Source organism: Anolis sagrei, chromosome 12 (assembly GCF_037176765.1).
Source record: "Anolis sagrei isolate rAnoSag1 chromosome 12, rAnoSag1.mat, whole genome shotgun sequence".
Taxonomy (NCBI): domain Eukaryota; kingdom Metazoa; phylum Chordata; class Lepidosauria; order Squamata; family Dactyloidae; genus Anolis; species Anolis sagrei.
In genome coordinates this window covers 10,041,984-10,069,011 of record NC_090032.1, presented here as the reverse complement: position 1 = coordinate 10,069,011, position 27,028 = coordinate 10,041,984, and the positions used below count along the sequence as shown (strand labels likewise).

Genomic DNA, 27,028 nt, shown 5'->3' with positions numbered 1-27,028 from the left:
TCAGGGTGCATTGCAGTAGGTGGTCAGTGGTTTGCTCATCTCCGCACTCGCATGTCGAGGATTCCACTTTGTGGCCCCATTTTTGAAGGTTGGCTCTGCATCTCGTGGTGCCAGAGCGCAGTCTGTTCAGCGCCTTCTGTGTGCCCAGGGGGGAGTCTCTCATCTGGTATCACCCATGGATTGAGGTGCTGGGTTTGAGCCTGCCACTTTTGGACTCTCGCTTGCTGAGGTGTTCCAGCGAGTGTCTCTGTAGATCTTAGAAAACTATTTCTAGATTTAAGTCGTTGACGTGCTGGCTGATACCCAAACAAGGGATGAGCTGGAGATGTCTCTGCCTTGGTCCTTTCACTATTGGCTGCTACTTCCCGGCGGATGTCAAGTGGTGCCATACCGGCTAAGCAGTGTAATTTCTCCAGTGGTGTAGGGCGCAGACACCCCGTGATAATGTGGCATGTCTCATTAAGAGCCACATCCACTGTTTTAGTGTGGTGAGATGTGTTCCACACTGGGCATGTGCGTACTCAGCAGCAGAGTAGCACAGCGCAAGGGCAGATGTCTTCACTGTATCTGGTTGTGATCCCCAGGTTGTGCCAGTCAGCTTTCGTATGATATTGTTTCTATGATATTGTTTCACTTTTTGCTTGATGTTCAGGCAGTGCTTCTTGTAGGTCAGAGCACGGTCCAGAGTGACTCCCAGGTATTTGGGTGTGCTGCAATGCCCCAGTGGGGTTCCTTCCCAGGTGATCTTCAGAGCTTGGGATGCTTCTCTGTTCTTGAGATGAAAGGCACATGTCTGTGTTTTAGATGGGTTGGGGATCAGCTGGTTTTCCCAATTAGGTGAAAAGATAAGCAGGAACAAAATAGTCCACAATAATAGTCCAGCAAAGTCCATAAATTCCAGGTCAAAACTTCCCAAATAAAATGCAATAAATCAGAAAACATGAATATAAAAGCATAACTGTAGGAATCAAAAACATGGAACAAAAGGCACTTAACCATGAGTCTTTCAAGCAAGGTTTCCATGAGACAAGAACTTAATTTGATTCTAAATGATTTATGTATTTATTTATTTATTACGGTCGCTTATACCCCGCCCTTCTCACCCCGGGGGGGGGGGGGGTGGGACAGGGACTCAGGGCGGCTTACACAAGCAAGGCACAATTCAATGCCCACATTACATGGCAGCAAAAACACAACATCAGTTAACGACAGCAATTATAGCGATAATGACAATTAACATAAGCAATAATTATTATCGGCAAAACAACCATAAAACCCATAAAAGCAATTAAAACAATAAAAGCAATACAAACTTCATTGCTGGTCAGCGCTTAACAGACTCATAGTTAGGTTCTACTTTCCACACATTGTCAGTCCTATCTATCTGGTTTCCATATCTAATTGTCAGGATGCCCAAAGGCCTGGTTCCACAACCACGTCTTTATCTTCCTCCTGAAGGCAAGGAGGGATGTTGATGCCCTGATTTCCCCCGAAAGTGAGTTCCACAGGTGGGGGCCACCACTGAGAAGGCCCTGCTCCTTGTCCCCACCAGCCTCACCTGTGATAGCGGTGGGGTCGAGAGCAGGGCCTCCCCAGATGATCTCAAATTCCGGGATGGGACGTAGAGGGAGATATGTTCGGACAGATACACTGGACCGGAACTGTAAAGGGTTTTGTAGGTCAAAACCAGCACCTTGAATTGTGCTCGGAACTGAATCGGCAGCCAGTGGAGCTGACACAACAAGGGGGTGGTGTGTTCCCTGTATGTCACTCCAGTAAGCAATCTAGCTGCCGCTCATTGGACCAGTTGAAGTTTCTGAACAGTCTTCAAGGGCAACCCCATGTAGAGTGCGTTGCAGTAGTCTATACGGGATGTAACAAGAGTATGGACCACTGTGGCCAGATCAGACTTCCCGAGGTACAGGCGCAACTGGTGCACAAGTTTTAATTGCGCAAAAGCTCTCCCGGCCACCGCTGAGACCTGGGGCTCCAGGCTCAGCAATGAGTCCAGGATCACTCCCAAGCTGCGAACCTGCGACTTCAGGTCCAAGGACAACATTCCCTGTCCTTGGACCTTTTATCCCTGCATTAAACTATCCCCAAGCACTCAGAAATTGGTTTCGCTTTCATTGAGATTCCCTTATCTTCTTCTGACTGAGCCTGGCAGAACGCCGAATCCATTGTTCAGCTTTTCTGTTTTGACTGATCTCCTCCTGTCTATCTATTTGCTCATTAGTTTCTGCAGCTGGGCCAGGTGCCGAGCTGTTTTCGTGTTCCCTATCATGGGAACTCTCTGGTAACAATTCAGGGAGCACACCATCGTCCCCACACCCCTCAGGGACGTTCTTATGGCAAACTACACTTTGAACAGGGATCTCCTGGTCGTTCTCTGCATCAATATCATTGACCAAACCATTGCCATCTTGAAACTCATTGACATCACTCCACACATCCAAAGCACCCTGATTCTGAAACGCAATCACGGGCTGAGCTCCAACAAAAATCATCGAAGTTAGAAGTTACCCCAGAACAAACCCCTTCTTTCAGGCAGGAAGACAACATCAAAGCCCTCCTGACAGATGACCATCTAACCTCTGCATGGGCAAAACTGGGCCCTCCAGGTGTTTTGGACCTCAACTCCCACAATTCCTAACAGCCTCGTTTTAGAGCTAAAATTTAGGGTTCTTTGCCAGGAGGCAGGGACCAATTGGACTCATCAAAGAGTTCTTTTTTCCCTGGCGAGACAGAGAAGCATCCCATATTTTTCCCTGATTTCCCAATGAAAAGTCTCACCAGTTGAAGAAGAGCCATCGAAATTTAATGCGATTCAGCTGAAACCGGATGCAAAGCTGCAATCATTCGCCAAGCTAAGCATGAGGGGAATACACCAATACAGTCATATTTATAGCAAATTCAAAGCTGTAGAGTTCAAACTCCCCGCCCCGGCTTCCCTGTTGTTCCCTGCCATGATTGGGCGATGGGCTCCAGTGGTCCATAGGAACCAATGGGGAGACCTCTGCCACCTGGTGGCGACAGCCAATCAGGAGAAATGGAGGCGGGATGAGGGAGCACAAAGGAATCTGGGAAAGGGGTCTTTGAACAAAGGAACGCCATGTGCTCTTGTGAGACAAAGGGTCAACATGTGTCCTGATCCTTCCTGGCTGTGAGACAGGGGAACAATGATGGCAGCCTGAGGTTAATGCTAAGTAAACAAAAGCAGAGGGGGAGGTTTCCCTATATCTTACATAAACTTTTGTCAAACAATGCTTTACTCTAGTGGGCCATCTTCCGACGCTAGAGATAAGAATCTCCTTCTTTTGTCCATGCAAAGGTGTCTTTGGCGGGAGGTTTCAGTCTTTTGTTTCTGAAGGCCAGGGGGTTCCCTTACATATTTCTTTTGAAGGGAGAAGGGGCAAATGGTCAGGAATACAAGGAAGCATAAAAACCATACAGAAATTATACACAGTGAAATCATATGCAGCTATCTTCCCATACGGGACCCCAGAGAGAGATTAATAATACCAATTATAAAAAGCAGACGATATCAGGACACACCATAAGTTGTCTTGAAGAAAGTTCATGGGTAGAGAGCGAGTCCTTGAAGAGAGTGAAGTCCAGAAATGTAGCAGAATTCAAAAAGTCAGACAAAGGGAGTCTATGGAGTTCCACTGGGTCAAGACGCAAAGCCCTGCAGCGCTGGGATGGAAGCCGGTCCCATGGTCCTTAGAAAACTACAGCTCTCTCTCTCGAGAGAGAGAGAGAGGCAGAGACCCCAAGGTCTAGCCATTCCCAAAGTTTCATGGGGTCCTCATTGTTTGTTAAGGCCTTGACAAATTGATCAAGACTTAACCCCTATTGTGCAGTCTGGTACCTTTGTCCTTTGCAGAACTATAAGTCACTATCCCTTTTTGGGGGGGGGGGTGCTCGACATCAGCCTCATGCCCTTTCCTTTCCCTCCTCAGCCACTTAAGCGTGAGGCTGTTAGGAATTGTGGGAGTTGAGGTACAAAACACCTGGAGGGCCCATGTTTTCCCAGGCCTGGTCTAGGTCAAGGAAGTCATAATCTCACAGTGTTGTGTTTTGGTTACCTGGAATAACTCTGTGCACCACAATTCAAGAAGGCTACGGATAAGATGGCATGTGCTCAAAGGAAGAGTAGCACCACTAGTCAGCAACTCTGTCTAATCACCTCTAGCGTCAGCTTCTCTCCTTGTTCTTTCTGTCCGTTGATCCGTGCCACTTTCTGCAACTCCTTGAGCGCCTGGTCCAGGTTGCCTGCAGTTGCGTACCACCGGGCAGACTCGACAAACCACCTTTGGGAGAGAAAACAGTGGGAGGGATAAGTCTATATCATGATTTCTATATTTCTCCCTATATTTCTCTGACCTTTTCCTGACCCTTTTGCCCAATTCCCCTTTAATGAGAAATGTATAAAAATACAAGGAAACCACCCCTCCCTGACCCTGGAAAGGAGGAAATCTTCAGTTGAAAAGACCCTTATCAAAAGACACTATTTGCATGGACAATAACAAAGGACTGTGACCTCTGGCCTCCGAGTTGGCCCCCCAGAGGAAGCGGTCACTTGGCATTTATGATCATATCTCAATAGGACAAAGGAAGCCTTCGGAAAGCCACACTTAGTCCTAATCTGTTACTGATTCAACTTTTATCCACTGAAACCACAGCCAAAATTCCCTCATTGTTCCTGTCTCTCAACACTGGAAAAATCCAGATTATGGCAGGCTTGCCAGCCATCAACGTTTATTGCAGCCACTCAAAGACAATAGAAAAGGCTGGGACTCGCTGGTCACTTGGACATCTGAAAATCTCCATAATCCTCTCAAGAATCCATTGTTTCCCTCTCGTCCCGCCTCCCACTCTCCTGATTCGTCAGGATGCCGAGGCAGCAGAAGGCCAGCGATTGGTCCAGGCGCTCAGGAGGAGGCCAAGCCTCCTCCCAACTGTAGAGCACCAGACAATCATCGTCGAGCCGGCAGAGGGATGGGGAATAGGAGATTCAAACCTGGCAGCTCTGTTTTATGTATAAAAAGGCCTTTATTTTTGTACACTGTATGCTCAGCTTGGCGAAATATTGCTGCTTTGCATCCTTTTCAGCTGAATCGCAATAAAATCATCTCGGTGGCGCTTCCTTCAACTTTGGTGAGATCTCTTTTGGGAACTTAGGAAAAACCTTTTAAATTGGGCTTCTCTTTGCTCACCATTGTAGCGAGCCCTCTTTGGTGGGTCCGCAGGGTCTCTCCTACAGGGCCAGACCCTTTTAAATTCCTCCATGATTTCAGGGCTTTGATGGTATCTTTGTGCCTGGCAGGACTGGAGCACCCCTGGGGTCTCTTCCAATTTTAGGACTGAGAGTGTGGTGGAATCTCCTTCTCTTTAGGCTTTTAAGCAGAGGCTAGATGGTCGTCTGTCAGGAGGGCTTTGATTGTGCCTTTCTGTATGGCAGAAGGGAGTTGCACTGGACGACCCTTAGGGTCTGTTCCAACTCAAGGATTGAGATTCTAATGGAGTCTCCTCTTCTAGAGTTTTTAAAGCAGAGGTTGAATGGCCATCTATTTGGAGGAATCAGATCGTGCCTTACCGCATATCAGAATGGGGTTGGACTGGATGGCCATTGGGGTCTTTTCCAACTAGGATTGAGAGTCCAGTGGAGTCTCCTTCTCTGGAGGTCTTTAAGCAGAGGCCGAATGGCCATCTGTTGAGAGGGATCGGAAGGTGTCTTAGCACCTGGGAAAATGGGGTTGGACTGGATAGCCCTTGGGGTCTCTTTCAGCTAGGATTGAGAGTCCAGTGGAACCAGGAGGTCTTTAAGAATAGGCTAGATGGCCATCTATTGGGAGGGATCTGATGGTGTCTTCCCACATAGCAGAAATGGGTTGGACTGGGTGGCTCTTGGGTCTTTTCCAGCTAGGATTGAGAGTCCAGTGGAGTCAGGAGGTCTTTCAGCAGAGGCTGGATGGCCATCTATTGGGAGTGATCAGATGGTGTATTACCACATATCAGAATGGGGTTGGACTGGATGGCCATTGGGGTCTCTTCCAGCTAGGACTGAGAGTCCAGTGGAGTCTCCTTCTCTGGAGGTCTTTAAGCAAAGGCTGAATGGCCATCTCTTGGGAGGGATCAGAAGGTGTCTTAATGTCTGGCAAAATGGGGTTGGACTGAATGGCCCTTAGGGTCTCTTCCAGCTAGGATTGAGAGTCCAGTGGAATCTGGAGGTCTTTAAGAATAGGCTGGATGGCCATCTATTGGGAGGGATCAGAAGGTTCTTAATGTCTGGCAAAATGGGGTTGGACTGGATGGTCCTTGGGGTTTCTTCCAGCTAGGATTGAGAGTCCAGTGGAGTCAGGAGGTCTTTCAGCAGAGGCTGGATGGCCATCTATTGGATCAGATGGTGCCTTATCGCATAGCAGAATGGGGTTGGATTGGATGGCCCTTGGGGTCTCTTCCAGCTAGGATTGAGACTCCAGTGGAGTCTGGTGGTCCTTAAGCATAGGCTGGATGGCCATCCATTGGGAGGGATCAGATGGTGTTTTACTGCATAGCAGAATGGGGTTGGATTGGATGTCCCTTGGGGTCTTTTCCAGCTAGAATTGAGAGTCCAGTGGAGTCAGGTGGTCTTTAAGCAGAGGCTGGATGGCCATCTATTGGGAAGGATCAGATGGTGTCTTACTGCATATCAGAATGGGGTTGGACTGGACGGCCATTGGGGTCTCTTACAGCTAGAATTGAGAGTCCAGTGGAGTCAGGAAGTCTTTAGTCTTACCGCATATCAGAATGGGCTTGACTGAACAGCCATTGGGGTCTCTTCCAGCTGGAATTGAGAGTCCAGTGGAATCAAGGTCTTTAAGTATAGGTTGGATGGCCATCTATTGGGATGGATCTGATGATGTCATCCCATGTAGCAGAATGGGGTTGGACTGGATGACCCTTGAGTCTCCATCCAACTCTAAGATTCTAGAATTCTAGAATCCTAGAACCAATATAAATTTATTATTTTATTTATTTACTATATTTGTATACCCACGGGCGACTCAATGTGGTTTACAGAGGCAAAAATCAATACCCCAAAACATCACAATACAATTAAAACAATTAAAAACAATAGCATTAATATGCAATCATGAAACTTCCGGTGGTGGCAAGATGGCGGACGGAGCGGCTTACTGACGCTCGTCGGTGCCCGCCCTTAGTTTGAAAGTCTCTGGGGGTGCTTGACCCCCCCTACCCCGTGGAAATAACGGGGTAGAAAGACCCTGGACTGGAATGTCTCCTTAGGAGACCCCCCCGAAGCCGCCCAGGGCGAGACTCAATTAAGGCACCTGAGTGCTTCAGGCAAGGACGCCAGCCACCATTACTTCGTGATAAGATAGCAGAGAGAAGAAGAAAGTGCGTAGAAAAGGGGAACAAACAGTGAGAAAAGAGCAAAAGTAAAGGGGGAGAAGAAAGTCGAGACTGCAATCCCGGCACTCGCGTAACCAAGGGAAAGGCGTAATTAAGGAGAAGACCGAATAGAAGACTGAACAGAAACTAAAGTCTGCGAGGAGAAGGAAATGAAAGTGAAGAACTAAGAGGAAAACGATCTTTGAAGGGAGAAGAGTAAGTAGCGAACAGACGGCGAAGAAGCAACTAGACAACCAAATAATAGACCTGCTGAGAACAGAGAACAGAGGAACAGAGGAACCCTCCCGTCCCCCCTCCATACTACCCGCCCTTAAGCCTCAAGCCTCAAAGTTTTAAAGCCTCAACCCTCAAGCCTCAAGCCTCAAAAACCTCAAAGCCCCCGCACCCAGAAGACAACATACCAAGCAGCAGCGGCGAAGAGACCCTACGCCGGTCTGTGGGAAGAGAGAGGGGCAGAAGAGAGAGGGCGAGGAGCCTCCTGACACCAGGGCGAGAGGCGCGAGAGGTGCGAGAGGCCTCCAAAGCTCCCGAAGAAAACGCCGAAGAAAACGCCGAAGAAGCGGCGGAAAACTCGCGAGGAGCCAAAGCCTCGCGAGGAACCCTCCCGAAAGCCTCGCGAGGAACCCTCCCGAGAGAGGTGAATCCCGCGAAGCCAGAAAAAAATCTCGCGTGAGTGGCGAAATCACGCAAAGAGATGGGAGTAGGAAGAGAGAGAAAGTAAACACGGAGACATCCCAAAAAGAGTGTGAAAAGACTCCAGAAAAGAGGCAACTAGAGAAAGAGGCACCAAGGCAGGTAGGAAATATAAAAAGAGCATAAACTTAAAAGAAAAACTAGCCATGTCCTCACAAAAAAGAACAGAAAAGATGGACAAGGAAAAAGAGAAAGACAAAAAAGGGGGAGGGAAGAAAGAGACCTCCCCAGAGGAGCCTAATCTAAGTGACATCATGAAAGAATTGACAAGACTACACACGGTGGTAAAAGATATGCAGGACAAAAATGACAAACAGAATACAGCCCTGAAGGAGGAACTAAAAAAAGAATTAAAGGAAGTGAAGAAAGACATAAAAGAAGACCTACACCTCACCTTAAATAGAGAGATAACACATGTAAGAGAAGACATAGCAAATCTGAAGCAAGAAAATAAATCCCTGAAAAGTGAAAACGAAAACTTCAGAACACAGCAATCGGAGATGGAAAGAAAAATGAAAATCATGGAGGGAGAAATTAATACTCTAAAAAACCAGCAAGAAGACCAGGAACTGAGAGAAAGAGAATCTCAATTAAGATTCCGCAACATAAATGAAGAAGAAAATGAAGATACAAAGGGAATAATCACTGATCTATTGGCAAGAGTATTAAAGATAAACTCAGACTCAGCTAGAAAAACCATTGATAGAGTAACAAGAATTAATTCCAACTACGCAAGAAAGCACAATGTTCCTCGAGACATCCTGGTGAACTTTACGAAGAAAAGTGAACGAGATGAGATACTAAGAGAAAATGCAAGATCTCCAGTACTCCATAAAGGAAGTAGAGTTGTGATTCTGAAAGAAATCCCCATAACAACTTTGGAAAAAAGAAGAAAATACCATTTTCTAACTGAAGAACTGAAAAAAAGGAACATCCGTTTTAGATGGGAAAAAAGAGAGGGAGTAATGACCACATGGAGAGATACAAAATACTGGATAACCTCCGAGGCAGAAGCGAAAAAATTCCTTAAAAAATTACAGGAAGAAGACAACAAAGAACAACAAACACCTCTTCCAAGAGACAAAAAAACTACTCCTGAGACGGAAGGGAAAGACGATGAAGAAGAAGGTAGTATGGAGGAATCTCCGTCAGAGGCAGGCTGGATAAAGAAGAAGAGGAAAAGAGCAAGGAAGAAATCCCCGCGGACCCAACCAAACAACGACGGACCAGGAGGAACAACCAGAGCGGAGGAATACAAGGTAATAAATCATAATTTAAAATGGATCAAAGAATAAAAATTATAACCCAGAATGTTAATGGACTGAATGTTCCGAATAAGAGAAAGAGAATCTGGCACTCCCTAATCAAGGAGAAGTGCGAAATAGCATGTATACAAGAGACTCATATTTCAAGGAAGAGGGTCATATACCTGGAACAGAATAGACTGGGGAAATTGTATTACTCTTGTAGTAAAGAAAAAAAGGGGGGGGTTGCTACCTACGTAAAAGAGAGCCTGACATCAAAGCTTGCCTTTAAGGATGGGGAGGGAAGGATGCTGGGAGTATTGATCAACATAAATGGAAGTAAGACTCTTGTATGTAACATATATGCGCCAAATGGGGGGAAGGTGGAATATATACAGAAATTAAGACAATATATAATAGAACAGGAATATGATGATCTAGTGATCTTGGGTGACTTTAACGGAGTCCTTGACACCCAAGTAGATGTTAAAAAAACAAAGACTAAGGGAACAACAGGGGCCCTACCCAGATCATTCGCGCAAACACTAGCAGAACTGGACATGGTGGACATATGGAGGTCACAACATAAAGGAGAGATAGATTTCACCTTCTATTCCAACCGTCACCAAACCTGGTCGCGGATCGACATGGTTTGGTGTTCAAAATCAATGGCAAACAAAATAGAAAAAACCAAAATACTTCCAATAATAACATCGGACCATGCCCCAATCCTAGTAACAATTCTAGAAGATTCTAACAAAAGACCATCCTTTAATTGGAAATTGAAAGAACACCTAATAAAAGGAGAAAACAACCAAAATAGATATAACGAACTCCTTAAGGAATTTTTCACACTAAATAAGGAAAAAGATACAGCCATCGAGATTATATGGGATGCCTCAAAAGCCTTTATGAGAGGCCACTTCATAGAGCACGCAGCCAGAGAAAAGAAAAAACAAAAAGCAGAATATGAGAAACTTAAGAAAGAACTAGAACACCAAGAAATACAAGCAAAACTACACGGACCGAATAAGAAAACACTGTATCAGATAGAGTTACTAAGGAAACAACTAATTACCCTAGACCTCGAAGAGATGGAAAAGAAACTCAGGTATGCTAAACAGGATCATTTCGAAAATGCTAACAGAGTAAGTAGATGGTTAGCAAGAAAATTGGCTATAAAGAGGCAATCCCGCAGAATAGTGCAGATAGAAGCAGAAGGAAAAATTTACAACAAAACAACGGAAATATTAGACCAATTTGTGGAATTTTACAGGAAATTATATACGGAGGATAAGATCCCTAAGGAAGAGGTGATGAGATTTATAGGAGAACAGGACATAACAAAAATAACTGAGGCACAGAGAGAAATGCTTAACAAAAAAATCTCTGTGGATGAAATAAAAAGAACTATTAAGAAACTACCCCTTCATAAGGCCCCTGGCCCCGACGGCCTTACAACACAGTATTATAAAACCTTTGTAGACCAATTGATAAATCCCCTTATGAAAACAATGAATAAGATACTAGAAGAAGGAACAACCCCAGAGACCTGGAAAACAGCCAACATAACCCTTATACACAAAGAGGGCACAGACAACACCAAATTGAAAAATTTTAGACCAATCTCTCTCCTTAATAACGATTATAAAATTTTCGCTAGTATCCTGGGAGAGAGAATGAAGGGAGTACTTACTGAAAGGATAGAAGAAGACCAAAAAGGCTTCCTACCCAGAAGACAAATAAGAGATAACATACGTATCATATTAGACACAATAGAATACTATGATAGGAAAATAAACAAAGAAGTGGCGCTTCTGTTTGTCGACGCCGAAAAGGCGTTCGACAACGTCAATTGGTTCCTCATCAAAGAAACACTAAAGGAAATGGACGCTGGCTATAATTTTAATAAGGCAATAGACTCCATATACTCTCAGCAGTCGGCCAACATAACAATTAACGGCCAAACATCCTCCAACTTTGCAATTGAGAAGGGTACCCGACAGGGATGTCCGCTGTCCCCCCTTATCTTTATTTTAACCCTGGAATTATTATTGAACAGAATAAGGAAAAACGATAACCTAAAGGGACTCACATTAGGGAGACACAAGATCAAGATTCGGGCATTCGCGGATGACATCGTATGCGTGGTAGAAGATCCCCTCGATACAATTGATAAATGGTGGCAAGAAATGGAAATATATGGCTCGGTTGCTGGCTTTAGAGTGAATAAAGAGAAAACACAAATGCTAACGAAGAACATCAGCGCCAAGAAGGTAGAAGAATTACAAAAAAGAACTGAGATCAGAGTAGTAAAAAAAGTGAAATACCTAGGAGTTATTCTAACAGCCAAAAACTCTATGTTATTTAAGAACAACTATGAAAAAAAATGGCCACAAATTAGAGAAAAATTGAAAAGATGGGAACCACTAAAACTCTCTCTCCTGGGAAGAATAGCCGCAATCCAAATGAACATTCTCCCCGACATTCTCTACCTTTTTCAGACCCTCCCAATAATAAAGAATAAGAAAACATTCGACACATGGCATAGAGACATTAAAAAATTCATTTGGAAAGGAGGAAGGCATAGAATCAGCTTTGTCAACCTCTGCGACAATAAGAAACGAGGGGGACTGGCGCTCCCTAATTTGCGTCTCTACCATGATGCCGCAGCTCTTTGCTGGGTCAAGGAGTGGATTAGTCTAAAAGAGGAAAAACTTCTAGCCCTAGAGGGACAGGATCTGATGCAAGGTTGGCATAACTACCTATGGAGGGGCAAGGCGAAGAAAGAAAGAAATTTTAAAAATCATTTTGTAAGGGCCCCCCTCATCGAGACCTGGGAGCGCTATATCAACAATTTCTATACAAAAACCCCTCTCTGGTTCTCCCCGAACGAAGCCAGCCAGGTTAGAGGGGCAAGCAGAGAGAAATGGTTAACCTATAAAGAGATCATCAGGGGAAACACTCACGAACCATTACTTAAGACACAAGAGGAACTGAGAATCCAGGACCCCACCCTTTCGTGGTTCCAATACCACCAGATAAAGGAGAACTTTGACTTAGATAAAAAGATTGGCTTTGAAACAGGGGAATCCTTCTGGGAAAGAATAATAAAATCAGAAAGTAAACACATAAAGAAAATATACCAACAGTTGCTAAAGTGGGAGACCGAGAGAGAGCAAATTAAAGAAAATATGGTGAAATGGGCGAAAGATATCGGACGCCCCATTAACTACAAGGAATGGGAAGGAATCTGGCTAAAAAAAATAAAATATATACGTTCCAATGATTATAAGGAGAATTGGTACAAGATCTTTTATAGATGGTACCTGACCCCGGTCCAATTAGCCAAATACAGCAAGGGGAAACTAGAAAATAAATGTTGGAAATGTAAGAAAGCCACCGGAACCTTTATCCACATGTGGTGGGACTGCCCAAAAATAAAAACCTTTTGGCGGGCCATCCACAAAGAAACCGAGATAATACTTAAAAAGAAAATCCCCATGAAACCCGAATGCTTTTTACTGGGTATTACTGACTCTGTCCCCGAGAGCAATGATAGTAAGATCCTCTTTCATCTTTCGACAGCGGCCAGAATCCAACTGGCCAGCACCTGGAAGTCTAGAGAGATCCCTACAATAGAACAGTGGACACTAAAACTGTATGATGTGATGAACATGGATCTCCTGACCCAGAGGCTATCTGACAATGAAAATACTGAAAAAGGCGCAGACTGGAATAACTTTATAGAATATCTAGAAAAAGGAAAAGTAAATACTGTGAAATTGTAAGTAATGGCTCGACAATATACAGGAATTAATAGGCATGTCTTTTTTGTAATTTGAAGATAATGAACTACTTAACTGTTTGTTCACCAGGAAGTTCTTTTTAGACTCTAACCCCCCCCCCCCCTCGCGTTTGTATTGTATAAATGGTATTGTATTGTATTGTATTGTACTGTATTGGGCCCTTGTTGTCTTTCCCTACCCCTACACCCGTCTACGTGCCCCTACCCTTGTACACATACCCTCCACCCACAACTCCTACCCCCCCCATCCCCCCCCCTCCGATCCTGACTGTCTTTTTTTACTATGTATTGAAAATGATAATAAAGTTTATAAAAAAAAATGCAATCATAACAAGGTCAATAAACAGCCCAGTATTTTAGTGGGAAGTGTGGGCCTGATTTTGGCTGAACACATTAATGATGATTGTTGTTGTGTGCCTTCAAGTTGTGTCAGACATAGGACAAAATGCAAAGTTTAGGGCCAGGGAATGGACTTTGGAGGGCCGTATGCGGCCCGCGGGCCGTAGTTTGGGACAAAATAGGGAGAAAATACTCACCAGCCGTAGAGGAAGAAGACAAAGTAAGGGAAGGACAGAGCAAGCTGGAGCCAGCGCCAGTCCCGGATGGCGTAGGCCACTCCAGCCAGGACAAACTGCCCAGCGGTGTAGCTGTACCCAGTCGCCATGCTGACCGTTGCCCGGTGGTGCATGGGAGTCCACTCCACCGCTGGAAGAGAAGCAAACGCTCTTTGCACGTGCTCAGAGGCTTTGCGAGAGTCCCTCACCCCGGCTGCCGGAAGGGGACTCACACAGAGAGGAGCAGTTGAGTCCGACGCCCGAGAGAGCCATCCCGGATAGGAAGCGGAAGACGCAGTAAGCGATGAAACTGGGGGCGAAAGCGGCGCAGGACCCCGAGACGGCCATCTGGAAACAGGACCAGATGAGCAAGGCTTTCCGGCCGAACCTACATTAACGGGGAGACCTTGGATAACCTCAATTACATAGACAACCTCCACCACAGACATCCCAGTGTTCCTTACTCTCTCCATTAGTGTGGAATTTGCCAATGTCCTCCACAAACACCATTCTACCCACCACCCAAGTGAAGGCTTTCATTCAGGGACAATTCCATTCTAGATTGTATGTGTTTCCTCCACCACAGACATCCCAGTGTTCCTTACTCTCTCCATTAGTGTGGAATTTGCAATGTCCTCCACAATCATCTCCACTCAAGTGATGGCTTTCATTCAGGGACAATTCCATCCTAGATTGTATGTGTTTCGTCCACCACAGACATCCCAGTGTTCCTGGTTCTCTCCATTAGAGTGGAATTTGCCAATGTCCTCCACAAACACCATTCTACCCACCACCCAAGTGAAGGCTTTCATTCAGGGACAGTTCCATCCCAGATTGTATGTGTTTCCTCCACCACAGACATCCCAGTGTTCCTGGCTCTCTCCATTAGTGTGAAATTTGCCAATGTCCTCCACAAACACCATTCCACCCACCACCCAAGTGAAGGCTTTCATTCAGGGACAATTCCATCCTAGATTGTATGTGTTTCCTCCACCACAGACATCCCAGTGTTCCTTGCTCTCTCCATTAGTGTGGAATTTGCCAATGTTCTCTACAATCACGATTCCACCCACCACCTAAGTGAAGGCTTTCATTCAGGGACAATTCCATCCTAGATTGTATGTGTTTCTTCCACCACAGACATCCCAGTGTTCCTTACTCTCTCCATTAGTGTGGAATTTGCCAATGTCCTCCACAAACACCATTCTACCCACCACCCAAGTGAATGCTTTCATTCAGGAACAATTCCATCCTAGATTGTATGTGTTTCCTCCACCACAGACATCCCAGTGATTCTTTCTCTCTCAATTGGTGTGGAATTTGCATGACCCCAACCACTGCACATCCCTTAACCCTTTCCTATTCTTTTCTACGGGACACAGCAAACAGAGGAATGGATCAGCAACTGAACATACTAGGGAGATTTGGGGAGAAGTAACCATGATTCATAGGAGTGGTAGGTCCTGGGATGTATAGTTCACCTGCAATTCAAGAACACTCTGTACCCCACCAACGATGGACCTGCCACTAACTTGGCACACAGAAGCTCAATGAGCAACAAAATATTCTTGAGATCTTTGGAGGGATGTATAGGAGTTGTAGTTCACCTACATCCAGAGTGAACTATGAAGCCAAACAATGATGGATCTGGACCAAACTTGGCATGCAGTGCTGATATGCCCAAATTTGAATACTGATGGGTTTTGAGGGGAATTGGCCTGGACATTTTGGAGTTGTAGATACGGGGATTTATAGTTCACCTGCAATCAATGAACACTCTGAACTCCACCAAAGATGGAATTGGACCACACTTGGCACACAAAGCCCCCATGACCAAGAACTACACGTGAAAATAGCAGAGGGATCAAGCCCCAGTTGCTATAAAAAGGTGTACAGAGATGGGATTTGTAGTTTCCTCTGTGTACGTTGCCATCCATAGCCCAACCCTGTTGCCTTACTTGTCCGAGAGGCCACCGAACACAACCGCGCCCGCCAACACACCAGCCATATAGATCGACTGGGCCATTTGCTGCAAGTTTCGGAAGTCGCACACCAGGTCCCACTGCAGGAAGGAGAAGCAACATTGTTGTTAGTGACAGTCATGAACGATATGCAATACAACCTCCATATCCGCAGATCCTCCTGAAATAGAAACCTCCATATCCTCAGATCCTCCTGAAATAGAAAGCTCCGTATCCGCAGATCCTCCCGAAATAGAAAGCTCCGAATCCACAGATCCTCCCGAAATAGAAAGCTCCGTATCCGCAGATCCTCCCGAAATAGAAAGCTCCGTATCCGCAGATCCTCCCGAAATAGAAAGCTCCGTATCCGCAGATCCTCCCGAAATAGAAAGCTCCGAATCCGCAGATCCTCCTGAAATAGAAACCTCTGTATCTGCAGATTCTCCTGAAAAAGAAACCTCTGTATCCGTAGATCCTCCTGAAATAGGAACCTCCATATCCGCAGATCCTCCTGAAATAGAAACCTCTGTATCCGCAGATCCTCCTGAAATAGAAACCTCCGTATCCACAGATTCTCCTGAAATAGAAACCTCCGTATCCGCAGATCCTCCTGAAATACAAACTTCCGTATCCGCAGATCCTCCTGAAATAAAAACATCCGTATCCGCAGATCCTCCTGAAATAGAAACCTCCGTATCCGCAGGTCCTCCTGAAATAGAAACCTCTGTATCCACAGATCCTCCTAAAATAAAAACCTCCGTATCCGCAGATCCTCCTGAAATAGAAACCTCCGTATCTGCAGATCCTCCTGAAATACAAACTTCCGTATCCGCAGATCCTCCTGAAATAGAAACCTCCATATCCGCAGATCCTCCTGAAATAGAAACCTCTGTATCCGCAGATCCTCCTGAAATAGAAACCTCCGTATCCACAGATTCTCCTGAAATAGAAACCTCCGTATCCGCAGATCCTCCTGAAATACAAACTTCCGTATCCGCAGATCCTCCTGAAATAAAAACATCCGTATCCGCAGATCCTCCTGAAATAGAAACCTCCGTATCCGCAGGTCCTCCTGAAATAGAAACCTCTGTATCCACAGATCCTCCTAAAATAAAAACCTCCGTATCCGCAGATCCTCCTGAAATAGAAACCTCCGTATCTGCAGATCCTCCTGAAATACAAACTTCCGTATCCGCAGATCCTCCTGAAATAAAAACATCCGTATCCGCAGATCCTCCTGAAATAGAAACCTCCGTATCCACAGATCCTCCTGAAATAAAAACCCCCGTATCCGCAGATCCTCCTGAAATAGAAACCTCCATATCCGCAGATCCTCCTGAAATACAAACTTCCGTATCCGTAGATCCTCCTGAAATACAAACTTCCGTATCCGCAGATCCTCCTGAAATAAAAACATCCGTATCCGCAGGTCCTCCTGAAATAGAAACCTCCATTTCCGCAGGTCCTCCTGAAATAGAAACCTCCGTATCCGCAGATCCTCCTGAAATAAAAACCTCCGTATCCGCAGATCCTCCTGAAATAGAAACCTCCGTATCCGCAGATCCTCCTGAAATAGAAACCTCCGTATCCGCAGATCCTCCTGAAATAGAAACCTCCGTATCTGCAGATCCTCCTGAAATAGAAACCTCCGTATCCGCAGATCCTTCTGAAATAGAAACCCTCCATATCCGCAGATCCTCCTGAAATAAAAACCTCCTTATCCGCAGATCATCCTGAAATAGAAACCTCCATATCCGCAGATCCTCCTGAAATAAAAACCTCCTTATCCGCAGATCCTCCTGAAATAGAAACCTCCATATCCGCAGATCCTCCTGAAATAGAAACCTCCGTATCCGCAGATCCTTCTGAAATAGAAACCTCCATATCCGTAGGTACTCCTGAAAAAGAAACCTCCATATCCGCAGATCCTCCTGAAATAGAAACCTCCATATCCATAGGTACTCCTGAAAAAGAAACCTCCATATCCGCAGATCCTCCTGAAATAGAAACCTCCATATCCGTAGGTACTCCTGAAAAAGAAACCTCCATATCCGCAGATCCTCCTGAAATAGAAACCTCCATATCCATAGATACTCCTGAAATAGAAACCTCCGTATCCGCAGATCCTCCTGAAATAGAAACCTCCATATCCATAGATACTCCTGAAATAGAAACCTCCGTATCCGCAGATCCTCCTGAAATAGAAACCTCCATATCCATAGATACTCCTGAAATAGAAACCTCCGTATCCCCAGATCCTCCTGAAATAGAAACCTCCGTATCCGCAGATCCTCCTGAAATAGAAACCTCCGTATCCGCAGATCCTCCTGAAATAGAAACCTCCGTATCCGCAGATCCTCCTCCAAATGGAGATGTTGAGAGTGCATCAACACCATAGAATGAATGCAGTTTGACACCACTTTGAAGTTCAGGTTATATCCCTCGGAGCTGTCATTTTGGTGCAACAGTTTTGATGTTGGACTATGACTCTGGAGACCATGAAGACGCACCTTGGGTGAGTCACATACTCTCGGCCTCAGAAAACCCTGCAAAACGTTGGCCTTTGGGTCGCCATAAGTTGGAGACATACAACCAAGTGGAAGGGAGCAACGAGTAAAGAAAACTCAGAGGATTCTGCTCCATTCTGCACTTGCAAATATAATATAATAATCTTTGAACCAATGAATGGCCACCATTGTTCTCTTCTCTTGGAGTGATGCCCATTTCATCCTGGATCTGGAATGGTTGGCATTTTGGGGGGAAGGAAGCAAGGATTGCACGGAACAATGGATTCAAATGGCAGAGCAAGAAATTCCAATGAAACATCCTGATCGTCAGAGCTGTTTGGTGGCAAAATCTGCTTCCTGGGAGTCTGCTGGAATCTCTTTCTCTGTGGGTTTTTAAATAGAGACTGAATGGCCATCTGTCAGGAGGGCTTTGATTGTGCCTTCCTGCATGGCAGAAGGGGGCTGGACTGGATCACCCTTTGAGTCTATTGCAACTCTAGCATTAAGAATCCAAAGCACTCTCCTCTTCTAGAGGTTTTTAAGCAGAAGCTGAATGGCCATCTGTTGGGAGGGTTCAGATGGTGTCTTACTGCATAGCAGAATGGGGTTGGACTGCATGGTCCTTGGGGTCTCTTTCAGCTAGGACTGAGAATCCAGTGGAGTCTTGAGGTCTTTAAGAAGAGACTGGATGGCCATCTATTGGGAGGGATCGGAAGGTGCCTTAATGCTGGCAAAATGGGGTTGGACTGGATGGCCTTTGGGGGCTCTTCAAGCTAGCATTGAGAGTTCAGTGGACTCTCCATCACAGGGAGACCTTTAAGCAGAGGCTGAATGGTCATCTATTGGAAGGTATCTTCCCACATGGCAGAAGGGAGTTAGATTGGATGGCACTTGGGGTCTCTCAACTCCATGAATCTATTTATTATTTATCCATCCATCCATCCATCCATCCATCCATCCATCTATCCATCTCATGGGGTTGGACCAGATGGTCCTTGGGGTCTCTCAGCTCTATCTATCTATCCATCTATCCATCTATCTCTCCATTCATCCATTATTCCATCCATCCTTTGATCTATCTGTCTGTCTGTCTGTCTATCTATCTATCTATCTATCTATCTATCTATCTATCTATCTATCATCTATCTCTCCATCCATCCATCCATCTATCCATCTCATGGGGTTGGACCAGATGGTCCTTGGGGTCTCTCAGCTCTATCTATCTATCTCTCCATCCATCCATCCATCCATCCTTTGATCTCTCTCTCTCTCTCTCTCTCTCTCTCTCCATCCATCCATCCATCCATCCATCCATATATCTCACGGGGTTGGACCAGCTGGTCCTTGGGGTCTCTCAGCTCCACGAATCTGTCTGTCTGTCTGTCTATCTCCAGGGGATTGGACCAGCTGGTCCTTGGGGTCTCTCAGCTCCATCTATCTATCTATTTATCTGTCTATCTATCCATCTATCTCTCCATCCATCCATCCATTATTTTATCCATCCTTTGATCTCTCTCTCTCTCTCTCTCTCTCTCTCTCTCTCTCTCTCTCCCCATCCATCCATCCATATATCTCACAGGGTTGGACCTGATAGTCCTTGGGGTCTCTCAGCTCCATGAATCTGTCTGTCTGTCTGTCTGTCTATCTCCAGGGGATTGGACCAGGTGGTTCTTGGGGTCTCTCAGCTCCATGAATCTATCTATCGATCGATCTATCTATCTCATGGGGTTGGACCAGCTGGTCCTTGATGTCTCTCAGCTCCACGAATCAATCTATCTATATATCTGTCTATCTGTCTGTCTGTCTATCTGTTTATCTATCTCATGGGGTTTGGACCAGATGGTCCCTGGGATCTCTCAGCTCCTTGAATCTATTGATTGATCTATGTATCTAATGGGGTTGGATCAGATGGTCCTTGGGGTCTCTCAGTTCCACGAATCAATCAATCTATCTTTCTTTCTTTCTTTCTTTCTTTCTTTCCATCCATCCATCTATCTCTCCATCCATCCATCCATCCATCCATCCATCCATCCATCCTTTGATCTATCTATCTATCTATCTATCTATCTATCTATCTATCTATCTATCTATCTATCCATTCATCTGTCTGTCTGTCTATCTATCTGTCAGTCTGTCCGTCCATCCATCCATCCATCCATCCATCCATCCATCCATCCATCCATCCATCCATCTAGCCATCTATGTATTCATCTGTCTAATCTATCTATCTATCTATCTATCTATCTATCTATCTATCTATCTATCTATCATCTATCTATCTATCTATCTATCTCATAGGGTTGGATTGGATAGTCCTTGGGGTCTCTCAGCATCATGAATATATCTACCCCCCCCCCCCACTTTATGGGGTTGGACCAGATGGCCCCTGAGGTTGCTCAGCTCCATGAATCTGTCTGTCTGTCTGTCTGTCTGTCTGTCTGTCTACCTATCTCATGGGGTTGGACCGGATGGTCCCTGGGGTCTCTCAGCTCCTTGAATCTATCTATCAATTTGTCTATGTATCTCATGGGGTTGGACCAGATGGTCCTTGGGGTCTCAGCTCCATCTATCTATCTATCTATCTATCTATCTATCTATCTATCTATCTATCTATCTCATGGGATTGGATTGGATAGTCCTTGGGGTCTCTCAGCATCATGAATATATCTAATCCTCCCCCCTCTCTCATGGGGTTGGACCAGATGGCCCTAGAGGTCAATCAGCTCCATGAATCAATCTATCTACCTATCTATCTACCTATCTATCTATCTATCTATCTATCTATCTATCTATCTCATGGGGTTGGACTGGATGGTCCTTGGGGTCTCTCAGGTCCACAAATTTATCTATCTGTCTATCTCATGGGGACTGGACCAGATGGTCCCTGGGGTCTCTCAGCTCCTTGAATCTATCTATCGATTGGTCTATGTATCTCATGGGGTTGGACCAGATGGTCCTTGGGGTCTCAGCTCCATCTATCTATCTATCTATCTATCTATCTATCTATCTATCTATCTATCATCTATCTATCTCATGGGATTGGATTGGATAGTCCTTGGGGTCTCTCAGCATCATGAATATATCTAATCCTCCCCCCTCTCTCATGGGGTTGGACCAGATGGCCCTAGAGGTCAATCAGCTCCATGAATCAATCAATCAATCAACCTACCTACTTACCTACCTACCTATCTATCTCATGGGGTTGGACTGGATGGTCCTTGGGGTCTCTCAGGTCCACAAATTTATCTCTCTCTCTCTCTCTCTCTCTCATGGGGACTGGACCGGATGGTCCCTGGGGTCTCTCAGCTCCTTGAATTGGTCTATGTATCTCATGGGGTTGGACCAGATGGTCCTTGGGGTCTCAGCTCCATCTATCTATCTATCTATCTATCTATCTATCTATCTATCTATCTATCTCATGGGATTGGGTTGGATAGTCTTTGGGGTCTCTCAGCACCATGAATATATCTAATCTCTCCCCTCTCTCATGGGGTTGGACCAGATGGCCCTTGAGGTCAATCAGCTCCATGAATCAATCAATCAACCTACCTACCTACCTATCTATCTCATGGGGTTGGACTGGATGGTCCTTGGGGTCTCTCAGGTCCACAAATTTATCTATCTGTCTATCTCATGGGGACTGGACCGGATGGTCCCTGGGGTCTCTCAGCTCCTTGAATCTATCTATTGATTGATCTATGTATCTAATGGGGTTGGATCAGATGGTCCTTGGGGTCTCTCAGCTCCACGAATCAATCTATCTATCTATCTATCTATCTATCTATCTATCTATCTGTTTATCTATCTCATGGGGTTGGATTGGATAGTCCTTGGAGTCTCTCAGCACTATAAATATATCTAGGCCCCTCCCCTCTTATGGGGTTGGACCAGATGGTCCTTGAGGTCGCTCAGCTCCATGATTCATTCTATCTATCTATCTATCTATCTATCTATCTATCTATCTATCTATCTATCTGTTTATCTATCTCATGGGGTTGGATTGGATAGTCCTTGGGGTCTCTCAGCATCCTGAATATATCTAATCCTCCCCCCTCTCTCATGGGGTTGGACCAGATGGCCCTTGAGGTTGCTCAGCTCCATGAATCTATCTATCTATCTATCTATCTATCTATCTATCTATCTACCTACCTATCTATCTCATGGGGTTGGACCAGATGGTCCTTGGGATCTCTTCAAACTCTAGGATACCGTTATTCTAATTTTTGTTGTAGGAGTCCCACAAGCCAAACCAGAGTCTCCTCTCTGTCTCACTTTCCATCTGTACCCAGAAAAGGAATCAAGTCCCTCAATGGTGTCCACCAACCTACCTCTGTTACGACAGTGGATGCAAAGACCTCCTCCTCGTAGACCCATCCATCTAGACAAGGTTCCTCCTGAGACTCCATTCCTTCCAGTCCGGTGAAATTGGGGTCCAGGGCCTGCCACTGGATGGTGACAAAACGGCGACATTTCTGTAGCATCCGCTTGCCATCTGTGGGGATGAAGAGATGTCGGCAATCCAAGTTTCCGGTGGCATTGTCGCCACATGTGAAGTTGGCGGAGATGCGGCAATGGTGACCCGGCACCGCTGCGGTGAAGTTCTGCAATAAGTTATGGGTGGCCATGAAGAGCGTCGGAAAGCACAGCATCAGCACATTGAGGACCTGGAAGCGGCCCATGCTGCCAACCTGGTCCAAAAGTTGCGCAAAAGCCATCCTGAGTCAACGTTTTGACTCTTGCTCGGGTTCAAAAACCTTGGGAAGCAGCAAAGGGACGAAACTGGAAAGAAGCCGTTGATGTTGTTTACGCAGTTGCCACTCGGGTTTACTTTTGTCCGGCGACACGAAACGGTTAAGAGTCCCAGCTTGAGATTTTTCTCCTGCTGATGGACAAACAGGACGTGTTGTCGGCTCCACGGCGCCCTTTGACTTTGCTTCAAGAGATGTGTGTCTTCATGGCATTCCTTCCAAAGGAAAACACCTTTCCGACTCCCAAGGATATGAAAGGTGCAGTGAGGATAAAGAGCCACAAAAACGTCCTCCGGTGTGTTGTCGTTGTTTGGCTCCCGATTAAGCCCCTGCCGAGTTTGAGGCGGCTTATCCGGTTTAATGAGAGACCCGTCTCCTAGGTTTTGGAGTTCTTGGAGAAGGGCAGGGTTATTAATTTCCAAGGAATTTAGAGATCGGAGTCACAGCAACGACGGAGCCGAGTCAGACCTGAAAGGTGAACCTTTCCCCTTCAAACTATTTCGACAAAGTTTGTGATGGGAGTGGTTTTCTGAGATAGAGTTGGAAGAGACCTCGTGGGCCATCCAGTCCAACCACATTCTGCCATGAAGCAGGAAAATTGCATTCAAAGCACCCCCGACAGATGGCCATCCAGCCTCTGCTTAAAAACCTCCAAAGAAGGAGCTTCCGCCACACTCTGGGGCAGAGAGTTCCACTGCTGAACAGCTCACAGTCAGGAAGTTCTTTCTAATGTTCAGAGGGGATCTCTTCTTGTAGTTTGAAGCCATTATTCTGCTTCCTAGCCTCCAGAAAACAAGCTTGCTCCCTCCTCCCTGTGACTTCCTCTCACGTATTTATACATGTTTAAAAGCCTCCAAAGAAGGAGCCTCTACCACACTCTGGGGCAGAGAGTTCCACCGCTGAACAGCTCTCACAGTCAGGAAGTTCTTCCTAATGTTCAGATCGAATCTCCTTTCTTGTAGTCCGAAGCCATTGTTCTGCGCCCTAGTCTCCAGAAAACAAGCTTGCTCCCTCCTCCCTATGACTTCCTCTTACGTATTTATACATGGCTATCATGTCTCCTTGACCTTGAAGAAGCTGGGGGTGGTGACGGCCGACAGGGAGCTCTGGCGTGGGCTGGTCCATGAGATCACGAGGAGTCGGAGATGACTGAACGAATGAACAACAACAAAATCATGTCTCCTCTCAGCCTTCTCTTCTTCAGGCTAAATATGCCCAGCTCTTTAAGCCGCTCCTCATAGGGCTTGTTCTCCAGACCCTTGATCCTTTGAGTCACCCTCCTCTGGACACACACCAGAGAAGAGAAATAAAGAAGGAGAGAAAGAAAGAAAAAGGGGAAGGAAGGAGAGAGGGAGCAAAGGAGGGAGGGAAAGAAGGAGAGAAAGAGGGAGAAAAGGAAAGATGGAAGCAAAAAGCAAAGGAAGGAAGGAACGAGGTAGAGAAGGAAGAAAGGAGAGTAACAGGGAGGAAAAGAAAAAGGAGGGAAGGAAGGAAAGAGGTAGAGAAGGAAGGAAAGGAAGAGGGGGGGAGAAAAAGGGGGAAGGAAGGAAAGGGGTAGAGAAGGAAGGAAGGAGAGAAAGAGGGAGGAAAAGAAAAAGGGGGGAAGGAAGAAAGGAGAAAAAGAGTGAGGAAAAGAAAAAGGGGGAAGGAAGGAAAGTGGTAGAGAAGGAAGAAAGGAGAGCAACAGGGAGGAAAAGAAAAGGGGGGAAGGAAGAAAAGAGGTAGAGAAGGAAGGAAGGAGAGAAAGAGGGAGGAAAAGAAAAAGGGGGGAAGGGAGGAAAGAGGTAGAGATGGAAGGAAGGAGAGAAAGAGGGAGGAAAAGAAAAAGGGGAAAGGAAGGAAAGAGGTAGAGAAGGAAGAAAGGAGAGAAAGGGGGAGGAAAAGAAAAAGGGGGAAGGAAGGAAAGGGGTAGAGAAGGAAGGAAGGAGAGAAAGAGGGAGGAAAAGAAAAAGGGGGAAGGAAGAAAGGAGAAAAAGAGTGAGGAAAAGAAAAAGGGGGAAGGAAGGAAAGTGGTAGAGAAGGAAGAAAGGAGAGCAACAGGGAGGAAAAGAAAAGGGGGGAAGGAAGAAAAGAGGTAGAGAAGGAAGGAAGGAAGGAAAGAAAGAGGGAGGAAAAGAAAAAGGGGGAAGGAAGGAAAGAGAGAAGGAAAGAAGAAAAGGAAAGGAGGGAAGGAAAGAGGGAGTGAAGGAAGGAGGGAAAGAAGGGGGGAAAGATGGAGGGAAGGTTGGCCAAAGCAAAGTGTGGTGGGTAAAGCTTTAAATAATAATAGTTTGTCCTAGAAAGGGGCAATTCGAGAGAGACAAGATGGAAAGTGTCTAGAGACAGGAGACTGAAATGATCATAGAATCCTAGAGTTGGAAGAGACCTCATGGGCCATCCAGTCCAACCCCATTCTGCCAAGATGCAGGAAAATTGCATTCAAAGCACCCCGACATATGGCCATCCAGCCTCTGTTTAAAAGCCTCCAAAGAAGGAGCCTCCACCACACTCCAGGGCAAAAAGTTCCACTGATGAACAGCTCTCACAGTCAGGAAGTTCTTCCTAATGTTCAGGTGGAATCTCCTTTCTTGTAGTCCGAAGCCACTGTTCTGCATCCTAGTCTCCAGAAAACAAGCTTGCTCCCTCCTCCCTATGACTTCCTCTCACATATTTATACATGGCTATCATGTCTCCTCTCTGCCTTCCTTTCTGCAGGCTAAACATGCCCGGCACTTCAAACCGCTCCTCATAGGGCTTGTTCTCCAGACCCTCGATCATTTTAGTCGCCCTCCTCTGGACACATTCTAGCTTGTCAATATCTCTCTTCAATTGTGGTTCCCAGAATTGGACACAGTGTGATTCCAGGTGTGGTCTAATCAAGGCAGAATAGAGCATGGGGAGCATGACTTCCCTGGATCTAGACACTAGACTCCTATTGATGCAGGCCAAAATCCCATTGGCTTTTTTTGCTGCCGCATCACATTGTTGGCTCATGTTTAACTTGTTGTCCATGAGGACTCCATCTCCCTTTATGAACTGGCACGGGCACTAAGATCTGCCAGGGAGCCCCTCCTCTCATTCCCACCTCCTTCTCAAGTTCAGTTGGTAGGGATGAGATAGGAGGTCTTCTCGGTGGTGATCGCACAGCTTTGGTTTTCATCTGTGCAATCTCGTTTTACAGTATCATGTTTCCCTGGCCCCTTCTACACTGTCTTTATATCCCAGGATCTGATCCCAGGTTGTCTGCTTTGAACTGGAGTCTCCACTGCCATATAATCTGGGATAAGCAGATAATTTGGGATAAGATCCTGAGATGTAAGGACAGTGTAGAAGGGGCCTCTGTTGTCTCTGACTAAGGCAACCAAGAAATAGAACAATCCTTTTGCAAGGACTAAGGAGTCTGTATATTCAATCCACCATCTTTCATTTCTTCTCCTTCTCCTTCTCCTTCTCCTTCTCCTTCTCCTTCTCCTTCTCCTTCTCCTTCTTCTCCTTCTTCTTCTCCTTCTCCTCCTCCTCCTCCTCCTCCTCCTCCTCCTCCTCCCTCTCCTCCTCCTCCTTCTTCTCCTCCTCCTCCTTCTCCTCCTCTCCTCCTCCTCCTCCTCCTTCTCCTCCTTCTTCTCCTCCTTCTCCTCCTTCTCCTCCTCCTTCTCCTCCTTCTTCTCCTCCTTCTCCTCCTCCTCCTCCTCCTCCTCCTCCTCCTCCTTCTCCTCCTTCTCCTCCTCCTTCTCCTCTTCCTTCTCCTCCTCCTCCTCCTCCTCCTCCTCCTCCTCCTTCTTCTTCAAGTAGACATACATTTGCAAGTGTTTGTTGCATACAGTGCAATACTTTCTATCTATTAATGCTCCATAATCATTTTGATCATTCCTTTCAAGCCATTTGACTTTTAATCCTCTTTGATTGGCTTTTGTTTCTATCAGTTAAGTGTTATTTGGCGGAGTGAGATCTTTCCTCCGCTTCTACTAATGTCAGTTGGGCAGTGAATCCACTTTGGGATCTAGTCTGAACTTTAAAGAAGCTCACTAGTTCAAACTCTTATCATTTAGCAATGTAGATACAACTTCAAGCTTCAGTCCCATGTGCCAATGAATAATAATAGTCCTTCTTTATGTTAT

General features: G+C 45.8%; 1 protein-coding gene across 1 annotated transcript in view; it reads right to left on the bottom strand.

The window, feature by feature from the left end:
* The window catches only part of LOC132764267 (solute carrier family 22 member 6-A-like), a 36,272-nt gene extending 12,863 nt beyond the window's left edge, over positions 1 to 23,409 (bottom strand). Inside the window, exons 1-5 of the mRNA XM_067472415.1 lie at positions 22,515 to 23,409; positions 15,677 to 15,780; positions 13,952 to 14,106; positions 13,701 to 13,869; positions 4,190 to 4,313 (exon numbers count right to left, since the gene is read on the bottom strand). Coding sequence (XP_067328516.1) covers positions 4,190 to 4,313; positions 13,701 to 13,869; positions 13,952 to 14,106; positions 15,677 to 15,780; positions 22,515 to 22,901 — 939 coding nt within the window. The 5' untranslated portion in view covers positions 22,902 to 23,409. The remainder of the gene's footprint in view (positions 1 to 4,189; positions 4,314 to 13,700; positions 13,870 to 13,951; positions 14,107 to 15,676; positions 15,781 to 22,514) is intronic.
* Between the last annotated feature and the right edge of the window lie 3,619 nt (positions 23,410 to 27,028).